The sequence below is a fragment of the Ovis canadensis genome, chromosome X (genome assembly GCF_042477335.2).
Source record: "Ovis canadensis isolate MfBH-ARS-UI-01 breed Bighorn chromosome X, ARS-UI_OviCan_v2, whole genome shotgun sequence".
NCBI lineage: Eukaryota > Metazoa > Chordata > Mammalia > Artiodactyla > Bovidae > Ovis > Ovis canadensis.
Genome location: NC_091727.1, coordinates 66,682,489 through 66,694,615, shown reverse-complemented (window position 1 = coordinate 66,694,615; position 12,127 = coordinate 66,682,489). Strand labels below are relative to the sequence as shown.

Sequence of the window (12,127 nt, the reverse complement as noted above, 5' to 3'; positions counted from 1 at the left end):
GCCAAGAGAAACCCTGACTTGGATTAAATTGGCAGGCTTCTAGGAAAGTATTCATTATCAACACTGACTGAAGAAGAAATTGAAATCTTTCCATAAACCTACCTGTTTCCAAAAGTCACCAAGTCACCAAGTTCTGCCAGATGAGTTCTACCAAGACTTCAAGGAACACATGCTTTTCTTTCACATAAACAGTTTTAGAGAACAGGAAAGGTGGGAAATTACCAAATTCATTTCACAAACAAGCAAAATCTGGTTGCTGAAACCAAACAAGAACACTATAAAAATGAAAGATTATAGGCTGATATAATTTAAAAACAAAAGTGCAGAAATCCTAGAAATACATTAGTAAATTGAATCTAGTGCATATTATAAGAACAGTTTGTCATGACAAACTGTGGTTTACCTTATGAATAAAAATATGGATCATCAAAAGGAAATCTATTGATGTAATTCACACACCAACCAAGTAGAGGAATAAACTACATAACTTTTTCAATACATGCAGGAAAAGCAGCCAATGAAATTTAACTTTCATTCATAAGAATATTAATGATAAAATTCTAGGAAACCAAAGAGAGAAAGAAATTATTTTAAAGAGATAAATGGTATCTTCCAGAAACCTACTGCAGATATACTTAATGGTGAAATATTAGAATCAGTCCATTAAAGTCAGGAACAAGAAATGATAACCACCATCCCCACTACTAAACCCTAATAAGGCCTCTTGAAGGAGGTCGCCATTAGCTCCACCACAGAGCCACTGGGTTGGCAATACACAAAATGGAGAACAATTATACAAAAGAAGTTCTCATGGTTTTGTTAAAATTCTAGGCCCCACAACAGACTTCCCAATCTGGGGTTCTGACAAAGGGACTGAGTATCCCCAGGGAATCTGACTTTGAAGGTCAGCGGGATTTGATTACAAAACTTTCACAGGACTGAGGAAACAGAGACTCTTGGAGGGCACAAATAAAACCTTGGGTGCACCAGGACCCAGGAGAAAGGAGCAGTGACCCCACAAGAGACTGAGCCAGACTTGTCCGTGAGTGTCCAGGAGTCTCCAGCAGAGGCATGGGTCAACAGTGGCCTGCCGTGGAGTCAGGGGCACTGACTACAACAGTCCTGGGAGCTGCAGCATGCTGGAATAAGTCCTTTTGAAGGAAGTTGCCATTAGTGCCATTACCCCACCATAGTTTAGCCTCAGGCCATAGTATAGGGAGGGAACACAGCCCCACCCACCAGCAAAAAATTGCATTAAAGACTTAGTGAGCATGGCCTTTTCAACCAGAACAAGACCCAGTTTTCTCAACAGCCAATCCCTCCTATTAGGAAGCTTCCACAAGCCTCTTAAGCTCCTCTATCAGAGGGCAGACAGAATGAAAACCACCATCACAGAAAACTAAACAAACTGATCACATGAACCACAACCTTGTCTAATTCAATGAAACTATGAACCATGCCATGTAAGGCCACCCAAGATAGACAGGTTATGGTGTTCTAACAAAATGTGATCCACTAGAGAAGGGAATGGCAAACCACATCAGCATTCTTGCCTTGATAACTCCATGAACAGAGTGAAAAGGCAAAGCAAAAAATTATGACACTGAAAGATGAACCACCACCACCACCAGAGGTCTGTAACATTGTGCAGGAGGCAGTGATCAAAACTATACCCAAGAAAAAGAAAGTCAAAATGGTTGTCTGTGGAGGCCTTACAAATAGCTGAGAAAAGAATAGAATCAAAAGGCAAAGGAGAAAAGGAAAGATATACCCATCTGAATGCAGCATTCCAGAGAACAGCAAGGAGAGATAAGAAAGCCTTTTTCAATGAACAATGCAAAGAAATAAAGGAAAACAATAGAATGAGAAAGACTAGAGATTTCTTCATGAAAATTAGAGATACCAAGGGAACATTTCATGGAAAGATGGGCTCAATAAAGGACAGAAATGGTATGGACCTAACAGAAGCAGAAGATATTAAGAAGAGGTGGCAAGAATACAGAAGAACTATACAAAAAAGATCTTAATGACCTGGATAACCACAATGGTGTGATCACTCACCTAAAGCCAGACATCCTGGAATGTGAAGTCAAGTGGGCCTTAGAAAGCATCCCAACGAACAAAGCTAGCGGAGGTGATGGTATTTCAGGTGAGCTATTTCAAATCCTAAAAAATGATGTTGTGAAAGTGCTGCACTCAATATGCCAGTAAGTTTGGAAAACTCAGTGGTGGCTACAGGACTGGAAAAGGTCAGTTTTCATTTCAATCCCAAAGAAAGGCAATGCCAAAGAATGCTCAAACTACCACACAACTGCACTCATTTCACATGCTAGCAAAGTAATGCTCAAAATCCTTCAAGCTAGGCTTCAACAGTATGTGAACTGAGAACTTCCAGATGTACAAGCTGGATTTAGAAAAGACAGAGGAACCAGAGGCCAAATTGCCAACATCTGTTGGATCATAGAAAAAGCTAGAGAATTAAAAAAATAAATCTTCTGTTTCATTGACTATACTAAAGCCTTTGACTGTGTGGATCACAACAAACTGTGGAAAATTCTTAAAGAGATGGGAATACCAGACCACCTGACCTGCTTCCTGAAAAATCTATATGCAGGTCAAGAAGCAACAGGTAGAACCAGACATGAAAAAAATGGGCTGGTTCAAAATTGGGAAAGGAGTACATTAAGGTTGGATATTGTCACCCTGCTTATTTACCTTATATGCAGAGTACATCATGCAAAATTTCGGGCTAGATGAAGCACAAGCTGGAATCAAGATTGCCGGGAGAAATATGAATAATCTTATATATGCAGATGACACCACCGTTAAGGCAGAAAGTGAAGAGGAATTAAAGAGCCTCTTGATGAAAGTGAAAGAGGAGAGTGAAATAGCTGGCTTAAAACTCAATATTCAGAAAACTAACATCATGGCATCCGGTCCCATCACTTTATGGCAAATAGACGGAGAAACAATGGAAACAGTGACAGACTTAATTTTCTTGGGCTCCAAAATCACTGCAGATGGTGACTGTAGCCATGAAATTAAAAGATATTTGCTTCTTGGAAGAAAATAAATGACAAACCTAGACAGCACATTGAAAACAAAGACATTACTTTGCCTACAAAGGTCTGTATAGTCAAAGCTCTGGTTTTTCCAGTAGTCATGTACCAATGTGAGAACTGGAGAATAAAAAAGGCTGAGTGCTGAAGAATTGGTGCCTTTGAACTGTGGTGCTGGAGAAGACTCTTGAGAGTCCCTTGGACTGCAAAGAGATCAAACCAGTCAATCCTCAAGGAAATCAACCCTGAATATTCACTGGAAGGACTGACACTGAAGCTCCAATACTTAGGCCACCTGATGGGAAGAATGGACTCATTGGAAAAGACCCTGATGCTGGGGAAGATTGAAGGCAAGAGGAGAAGGGAATGACAGAGGATGAGATGGTTGGATGGCATCACTGACTCAATGGACATGAGTTTGAGAAAACTCTGGGAGTTGATGAAGGACAGGGAAGCCTGACATGCTGCAGTTCATGGGGTTGCAAAGAGTCAGACACAACTGAGTGACTTAACAACAACAATCTCCACCATAAGAGTTATAAAGATTTGAAAGATGAACTCACAACTGTTACTATTTGCAAAATATATGACTTTGTATTTAGAAAATCCATAAACATAACCTTTAAACCAGTACACAGAGTAAGCTAAGATAGAAAGTAGATTTAAGGTAAACATACAAAATCATTTTCCTATATATGATAATAACTCTTAAAATAAAATAGGCAAAAATCTTAATAGCAACAAAAACTATAAACTACTGAAAAATAAGGTTACAAAAAAGTACAAGCCTTTCATGGAGAAAACTATAAAGTTTACTGAAAGAAAGAAAAGGTCTGAATAAATATACATTGTTTGTAGACATGAAAGCTAAATATTCTCAATATATTCATGCTCCCCAAATGAATCATAAATTCAGTACTATCTCAATAAGTCAGGATTTTTCTTAGAACCTGACCAGATTAATCTAAAGTTCTTAGGAAAGACCAAAGCTCAGGGATAGCCAAGGCATTCAACACTGGTGAAGGAATAGAGAAATAGATTAACGAACAGACTAGTGATCCAGAAACAGACTCTGGGGTACTTGACATAGCCTTTCAACTCAATGAGAAAGGAATACTCATTAAGTAGTATTAGTGCACTTGGCACTAACATTTAGGAAAACATTATAAAATTTCAATCTGAACCCATTTGTAAAAATAAATTATAGAGGAATTAAGAGAGCTATGGATAAAAAGCAAAATAATTACAAAAATTACAATACAATTAGGTATTACAAAAAACAATAATGTGTTGATGATTTTGAGGGCAGGAAAGTTTTATCAGTTTTTTAGTTCTGGCATAACAATTACCACAAATGGGTGGTTTAAAACAATAGCAATTTATTCTCCTTGTTTGGAAGTCAGAAATCCAATATCAAGATCTCAGCAAGGTTGGTTTATTCTGGAAGCTCTGAAGGAGGAACTGGTCTATGCTTCCCTCCTGGCTTCTTGCTGTCACTAGAAATCCTTGGTAATCCTTGGTTTGTAAATGCATCATTTCCATCTCTGCCTCTGTCTTCACAAGGCCTTCTCTTCCATATGTGTCTTCTTTTCTTAGAAGGACACGTGTCATTGGATTTAATGCTCAGTAGGAAATTTGAGCATGATCTCATCTCCAGATCGTTAAATACATCTGCAAAGGCCCTTTATCCAAATAAAGGTCTCATTCACAAGTTCTGGGTAAACATATCTTTTGTTGGGCCAATATTTTAAGACAAAAAGGAAGACTCATAAATTTGACTTCATTAAAACTAAAAGCTATATGAATAAAAAGATACCATAAATAATGTTAACAGAATACCACTTATGGGAATACATGTGCCTTATCTCTTTTGGATTTCTTTTTTTAAGTTAAAATACAGAATATGCAATTTTTTACAAAACAGCACAAATAGAGAAATGGCCAAGTATATGAATAGTTATTATCCAGATGAAATAAAATAAATAAACATAATATCACATAAATTAAATAAGCATAAAAAGATGTTCAATGACATTGCTATTCAGATAAATTAGACTTAAGGTAAGATACCATTTTACATCCATCTGATTGCCCAAAATTAAAATTTAGTAATATCTTATATTGGTGAGGATGGGGGAAATGGAGGCTTTCATATACTACCGGTAGGTGCAGATCATTTAAATTGCTTTTTGGTTATATCAAAATTTTAAATGCCTATTTCCAAAACACCTGCATGCATTCACAAAAAGACATATATGTATGTTCACTGAAGTATTGTTTTCAAGAACTCTAACCTGGAAGCAAACTGAATGTTCATCCTCAGAGGAAGGCCTACATAAACCATGGTATATGAAATAGAGCTCTATGTAACAACATAACTAGATCTTCATGACATAACTTTGGATGAATAAGGTATTCTGCACAACAGTATGTACAATACTATACTGTATTAAAAGAATACACCGAAAACAATATTTTATATGCATTCCTGTGCGTGCGTGTGTGTGTGTGTAAATCCATAGGGAAAAATCTGAAATAATACAAACCAAACCTATAACAGTGGTTACCTTCGAGGAGGGAGATAAAGAGGACTGTGATTATGGGTGATAGACATGGGGAACCTTATCTGTAATATTTAAATTTTTTTCACAAAGAGTGTGTTCATATTTTTTAAAAGATTTAAAGAGAGTGAATGGGAAACAATAAAAAGAAGGCAGTGTGTGAACTACTTTTTTCAAGAAATTTAATAACAAAAGGTTTATTGTTAATAATAAGAGAATAACTAAGCAAACTGGAACATCTACCGGAGGGAAGATTAAAGTAGACAATTAATATTAAATTAAAAATGAAAAACATTTATAAAATGTGAAGTTGAAAAAAGTTTGGATTTTTGAAAATTAGTGATTAAAACTTTCAGGTAATATAAGGGAGCAACAATAAAATATTCCCAGGAACTTGAAAATAAATGTTTTTCAAGCATTAAACTATAAGGATTTCCCTGGTGGTCCAGTGGCTAAGACTCTGCACTCTAAATACAGAGGGACTGGGTTTGATCCCTGGTCAGGGAGCTAGATTCCACATGGTACCACTAAGAGCTAATGAAATTAAGTATATAAATAAATATTTTTAACGTACAGTGAATCAAATGGAAAAAATCACCTTCTAGAAACATGGCTTCCAGATAAGCAAGACTTGACTATAAATTGATTGGAAGAATATGTCAGTGAACCACAGAAGCACAGAAAAGGGAGAGTCAGTGAAGCCAACATAGACCAGACTTGTTAATTATTAATCTTCATGTGCCTTAGTTTCTCCATCTCTAAAACCAGGTTAATCATAGTATTTACTTCATAGGGTTATTGTATAACACAAAATAGCACTTGCAAGGAGTGAGGCTTATACATTATGAAAGGGAGGAAATGCGGTCAGGCTAATATGTACTGTCACTGTTCTATTAACAATTAGGATCCCGATTTTAACACATGAGTCTCTCATGAGGTAATCGGCATGATCAGCCTCCTGAGTCTGACCTGTTCAGGGACACTGAGATCAAGTTTCCCAGACGGAAAGGCCCACCCTGGAAAGCACCAAGGTAATGGTTGAAAGCACCAAGGTAAATGCCATTCAACAAGGCATCTTGGTAACTAGACAGTTACCTTTCTTGGTTACACACTACCTTTGGCTTTTCTAATTTACTCATACTTCTGCAAAACTTGGTGGGGAGGGTGGTCTATGCAGAAAGAATAAAAAGACTAGAAAAAAACAAGCTAAATATTAACAGGTGGTTGTGTGAAGGAATTGTGGGTGATTTGCTTTACTTTTCTATACTTTCCAAATTTTCTTTAGTGAACATATATTACTTTAATATTTTAAAAATATTTTTTAAGGGATGATGAGGTGAAGAAAAACAGAGGGTAGTAGCTTCAAGGAGACAAGGGTAGAGAAAGGGCTTTTGAAGCGACAGACCAAGAGTAAGATGTCAGGGAGTTAGGACCAGACCAGGGCAGTAGGACCTACCTATTCTTTCTTCCAAAATGAAGTAGCTCTCCCTGGAAAAGACTTTTTCTTCCCACGTGTACCTGAGCTATGATGTAGCTGTTATTTTCCAGTCACGGGGGGTTTGATTAGCCTGTGAATGCAATGGAAAGTATTTGCTTGAGAATTCTATCACTGCGACTAACTATATCACTGACTGGCGTTGAACCTGAAAGTTTCAGACCTGAGTTCCTGAGCATTTCCTCCCTCCTTCTTCATCATTACCAAATATTTGCTAGCCACCTCCTAGGTGCCTGATTTTACGCTAATTTGGCCATGGGTGAAGGTCGGAGAGAGCTTACTAGGAAAGACTATGTTCCAATATAAAATAAAAATTAAATTTAAAAAACGAAAATGCAAAATCACTGTGGCCTAAGTGAGGTGGCTAGGGAAGGTTAGAATCACAGATTTTCAGAGTTGGACCTGAAAGGTCAATTGGTCTAATTCTCTTAGCCCGCGATTCAAAGAGCAGGTGGTACTTAAGCCTTGACTTTAAAGACTTGCAGGGTCTGGGTCAGGGATCAAGATGTGGAGGTTGGTCAGTAAACAAAGGGAGCAAAAGTCCTGGGGCCGGAACCCTGAGCCGGATGCGGACCGATTACCCTTCGGCCAGTGATCTGCATTACCTACAGGTTTCTTTTCTAGCTTCCCTTTCTGCCTTTATTTTCAGCTGAGTCTGTTGCCTCCGCCTTGTGACTTACTTTCGCAGGAGGGAGCCTTCCAAAGCCGTTATACAATCTCCTCCCGCTCCTCTCAGGCCAATTCCCGCCTGGGGCACTCGCTTCCTCAAAGCACACTACTGCCCTCTCCTTCCCCAGCGCGCCGATTCGCCGCTTTCTGAGGAATAAAGTACCTTAGAGAGTTGTTTCTTTTGGGGTTTGGATCGGAGTAAAGAGTTTAATCTGAGCTTCGAGTCAAAAGGATAAAATATAATAAAGACCCGGAAATTCCAATTTTTTAGATCTTGAACGCAAATGATCGTTCTTTCCTTTCAGGTTTGAAGTTACCGTGGGTTTCGAAAGCTAGGCGGGCAGAAAAACAGCCTCCCTGATATCCTGCGTGCGCAGCAAGTGTGGACAACTGAAATAGTCATCTGAGGTGTTTCGAAAATAAACTCATGATAGCACATTGCCTACGGTGACACATTCTCCGCTGCGGGGCGGACAGGGTCGCCGGGGGGCGGGGCGAGCCCGGGCGCCGCGCGCAGCTGCTGGGACCCTGCGGCGCAGCCCCGCCTCCCGCTTGCGTCTCGCGAACGGTGGAGGCGGAGCCGCGGCCGGCGACCGGCAGCTCTGGGCCGCTGCGGTCTTCAGTCTCGCTGAGTGGAGCGGAGGATGCAGGAGCCATCCGCGGAGGCCAGACCCGCTTAAGGGAGGCGGCGAGCGGCGCCGGAGGCACTTCGGCTGGGCGCTACAGTGCTGGAGGCACGCGCGGGCGCGGAGGAGTGGCGGCCCCCCGGAGGCCGCAGTGGCCTGGCACTCGGGCTTCCCACACTGAGGGCGGAGCTGCGTTGGCACCTCCTTTCTTGGAAGATCGTGGGCTCCTGTGGCATTCTGGCCAGTCCTCTGAGGGGACTGGAAACCCAGCGCGATGAGGAGTCGGAGTAACTCCGGGGTCCGGCTAGACGGCTATGCTAGGCTGGTGCATCAGACTATCCTGTGCCATCAGGTAGGTGAATGGGTGTCGCCTGTGATCACCGAGGATGTGCAGTGTGATAACCTGAATGGAGACGCTGGGTGGGCGTGTGTGTGTGTGTGTGTGTGTGTGTGTGTGTGCCGTAAAGGGCCCTGAAGCAAAGAGGTGTTGGGACCAGAACAGAACCCGAATCAGGGACCATTAGCCAGGAGTCCTGAGTTAGAGCTTCTAAGCTCCCCTCCCCGTGCCCCCGCGTCCCCCATATCACAGATAGGTTTCATGGGGTCAGAGTTGTATGATGCTTTGAAGCTTGTTTATGGACACCGACCCCGACCAGGCCCCAGGCTTGGGCGTCCTCTCCTTCCCCTCCGACCAAGAAAAAAGAAGTAGAGGAATTTTTAGCCATCTTTAGACTGTTGTGAAGGAGAAGGCAATGGCAACCCACTCCAGTGTTCTTGCCTGGAAAATCCCATGGGCGGAGGAGCCTGGTAGGCTGCAGTCCATGGGGTCGCGAAGAGTTGGACACGACTGAACGACTTCACTTTCCCTTTTCGCTTTCATGCATTGGAGAAGGAAATGGCAACCCACTCCAGTGTTCTTGCCTGGAGAATCCCAGGGACGGGGGAGCCTGGTGGGCTGCCGTCTATGGGGTCGCACAGAGTCGGACACGACTTAACCTACTTAGCAGCAGCAGACTGTTGTGAAGATCTGTTGTGAAGTACCAGTGTACTTCATTACAGTTTTTCTACTCTTTTAATGCTGCTTTTTCATTGATAGGTCATTCTTTCTAACTGAAAAGTTAAAACATCTCCTTTCTTTTAAGAATTCCAACATTTCAGACTGGTAAGGCTTCAGCCAGCTCTTTCCCCTTATTCAAGACAGCATTTGCTTGTACTTGGTCTGAAGAGATTATAAAACTCGGGAGTGGGGACATAGAATAAAAACCGAAGTCCCTCAGTACCCATTTGATACACTCTGTTTCCTCATATTAACACCCTATGGTTACCTGCCCATCCCCTTTTTCTTGCCCTTACAGAACCCAGTGACTGGCTTACTTCCAGCCAGCTATGACCAGAAAGATGCCTGGGTCCGGGATAATGTGTACAGCATCTTGGCTGTGTGGGGTTTGGGCCTGGCCTATCGGAAGAATGCAGACCGGGATGAGGATAAGGCAAAAGCCTATGAACTGGAACAGGTACTCAATAAAAATACAAAACTCTGGAACTGGGGGGCAGGAGTGGCAGAGACAGAAGTAATTATAGTCCACAGGAACTTAGAGAAGTGTTTTGCTTTTCTCCCTCCTTCTTCACCTTGCTGAAATTGCACTCCATAAAGCTTTCCTGTATTGTACTGTTTTGTTTTGTTTTGTTTTGTTTTGTTTTGTTTTTGTAGTGGAAACTTGAAACTTGCTGATTCAGGGAGAGAGGGCAGTCTGTTCTGTTACAGTGGCAAATCCTATCCTCAAATCTTTGCTAAAATTTGTAATCCTCTTTCCAAGTAAATGTATTTTGTAGTCTCTAGCATATTTATTCTCATTGAGAGGAATATTTGGAGGCAGGTATCTACTATTTTACCTCCTTTTCTGAAAAAGGTAGGTGGCATTTGTATGAGGGTGTGGAGAAGGAAATGGCAACCCACTCCAGTATTCTTGCTTAGAGAATCCCATGGACAGAGGAGCCTAGCAGGCTACAGTTCATGGGCTCGCAAGAGTCAGACACAACTTAGCCACCACCACCACCACCACCATATGAGGGTAACTGATATAAATTAGCAGACTTTCCCAACTAGACACAAGTAAAGACTTTGTTGATTTTTATACCTTAAGCTACTGTTTCAGAGTCGGTTGTGTGTCCTCACCCCCATATCCACCCCAACCCTTTGGGGTAAAATAAGGTCAGATTCAGCAGATGCTTTTAAGCCAACTTTTAAGGCCTTCCCCTCAGTTAAAAAAGAATCCTCTATAGAACTATTAATATTTAGAGACAGGATGCTGTGTCCTCTTGAATGACCAAGAAAGTAATATCCTGGACTACATCTTACTTAATGTTAAGATACTCTGCTGTCAGTTGTAAGATATATGTGAATTCTTTTCCATTAGGGGAAAAGATTCTCTCCACATCAGCCATTTTCTCAAGAGGTCTCCCTAAAGTTAGGCAATCTGAACTCTGGTCTTCATCTGTAAATCAGAATATTGAGATTTGGTTGTTTTTAAGGACACTAACATATTGTGGGGTTATAGTCCTTGGCAGTAGGAAAGAGTCACTGTGTAGTCCTCTACAATAGCAAGTACCTCTTATTCCCTCAAGCCATAATTGAGAAGTACTTCGGTCCACTGAAAAAAGCTCTTGGAGTTTTTTCTCTAACCCAGGAAGTACAGATGAATATTTCTGTGACTTACAGAAAACATACATAACCATTGTGAGAATTTAGAAAATATGGGGTGTTATAAAAAATCTGTAATGCTACTGCCCTCCCCGAGCCTATGTCCTACTCTGTTTTGCTATTTTGATCTCAGTACTTTGTTTATGTTTTGCTAGAATTTTATATTAGTGGAACAATAAGATTTTATACCCAGTATGATTTGACAGATTTCTTTTTCAATACTGTTGGAAGAAATCTGTGTCTGACCAGTCATTCTGCAAAGCTGATGTTTTTCCTCATGTGTCCCAGGAAGAAAATATTTAACAGAGGGAGAGGGAAAAATGAACAAGAAATTGTTCATTCTAAAATTTTAATATTCTGTTAAGCAGTTTTTCACATAACACCAAAATATTTTCTATACCACCACAATGATAACCTTGGAATAACTAAAAAACATTATAGTAATAGGAAGCATCTTTTAAAAAGAAACATTTCTCTGAGAATTCTAAAATTTCTACAAACTTATTATGAATTAAAACAGATTGTATTATTAAGTCTCATTAATTTTTTTTCCTCAAACCTGACTCAGTTAATTTAGACTGGGGATCAGAAAAACCATCTCTGTAAAGGCCAGATAGTAAATATTTTTGGCATTGTGGGTCATGTGTAGTCTCAACCCAACTACTCAGCTCTTCCACCACTATGCAAAAGCAACCAGAGACAATACATAAATGAATAAGCATGATTATGTTCCAAAAAGTTCTATTTACAAAAGCAGGCCATGAGCTAGATTTTCCCCAACTACGCATGGATGGTTTTAAACTCTGGCTGTGAATTGGAATGACTTGAGAAGCTTTTAAGAAATACCCTTACTGGACCTCACCCTAGAACAACTTAGATAAATATCTGCAAGTGTAGCCCCAGGGGAATCACTATTAGAGAAAAAACTGCCTTGTCAATTCTAAAGTGCAGCCAGGGATAATCACTGATCTATGGCTAATAAATGAGCATAAGTGAAATCAAATACAGTAAATTCA

General features: G+C 40.5%; 1 protein-coding gene and 1 long non-coding RNA gene across 8 annotated transcripts in view; one reads left to right on the top strand and one right to left on the bottom strand.

Annotated features, from left to right (window-relative positions):
- Positions 1-8,275, bottom strand: part of LOC138931082 (uncharacterized) — a 51,902-nt gene extending 43,627 nt beyond the window's left edge. Inside the window, exons 1-2 of one of the 2 annotated variants that reach the window (XR_011446351.1) lie at positions 7,796-8,275; positions 7,077-7,188 (exon numbers count right to left, since the gene is read on the bottom strand). This is a non-coding gene — a long non-coding RNA (uncharacterized lncRNA). The remainder of the gene's footprint in view (positions 1-7,076; positions 7,189-7,795) is intronic. The other variant, XR_011446352.1, reaches the window with a different exon arrangement.
- A 56-nt stretch (positions 8,276-8,331) lies between these two features.
- Positions 8,332-12,127, top strand: part of PHKA1 (phosphorylase kinase regulatory subunit alpha 1) — a 171,525-nt gene continuing 167,729 nt past the window's right edge. For all 6 annotated transcript variants that reach the window (XM_070291836.1, XM_070291835.1, XM_070291834.1 and 3 more), the window contains exons 1-2: positions 8,332-8,762; positions 9,766-9,924. In XM_070291836.1, coding sequence (XP_070147937.1) covers positions 8,685-8,762; positions 9,766-9,924 — 237 coding nt within the window. In that variant the 5' untranslated portion in view covers positions 8,332-8,684. The remainder of the gene's footprint in view (positions 8,763-9,765; positions 9,925-12,127) is intronic.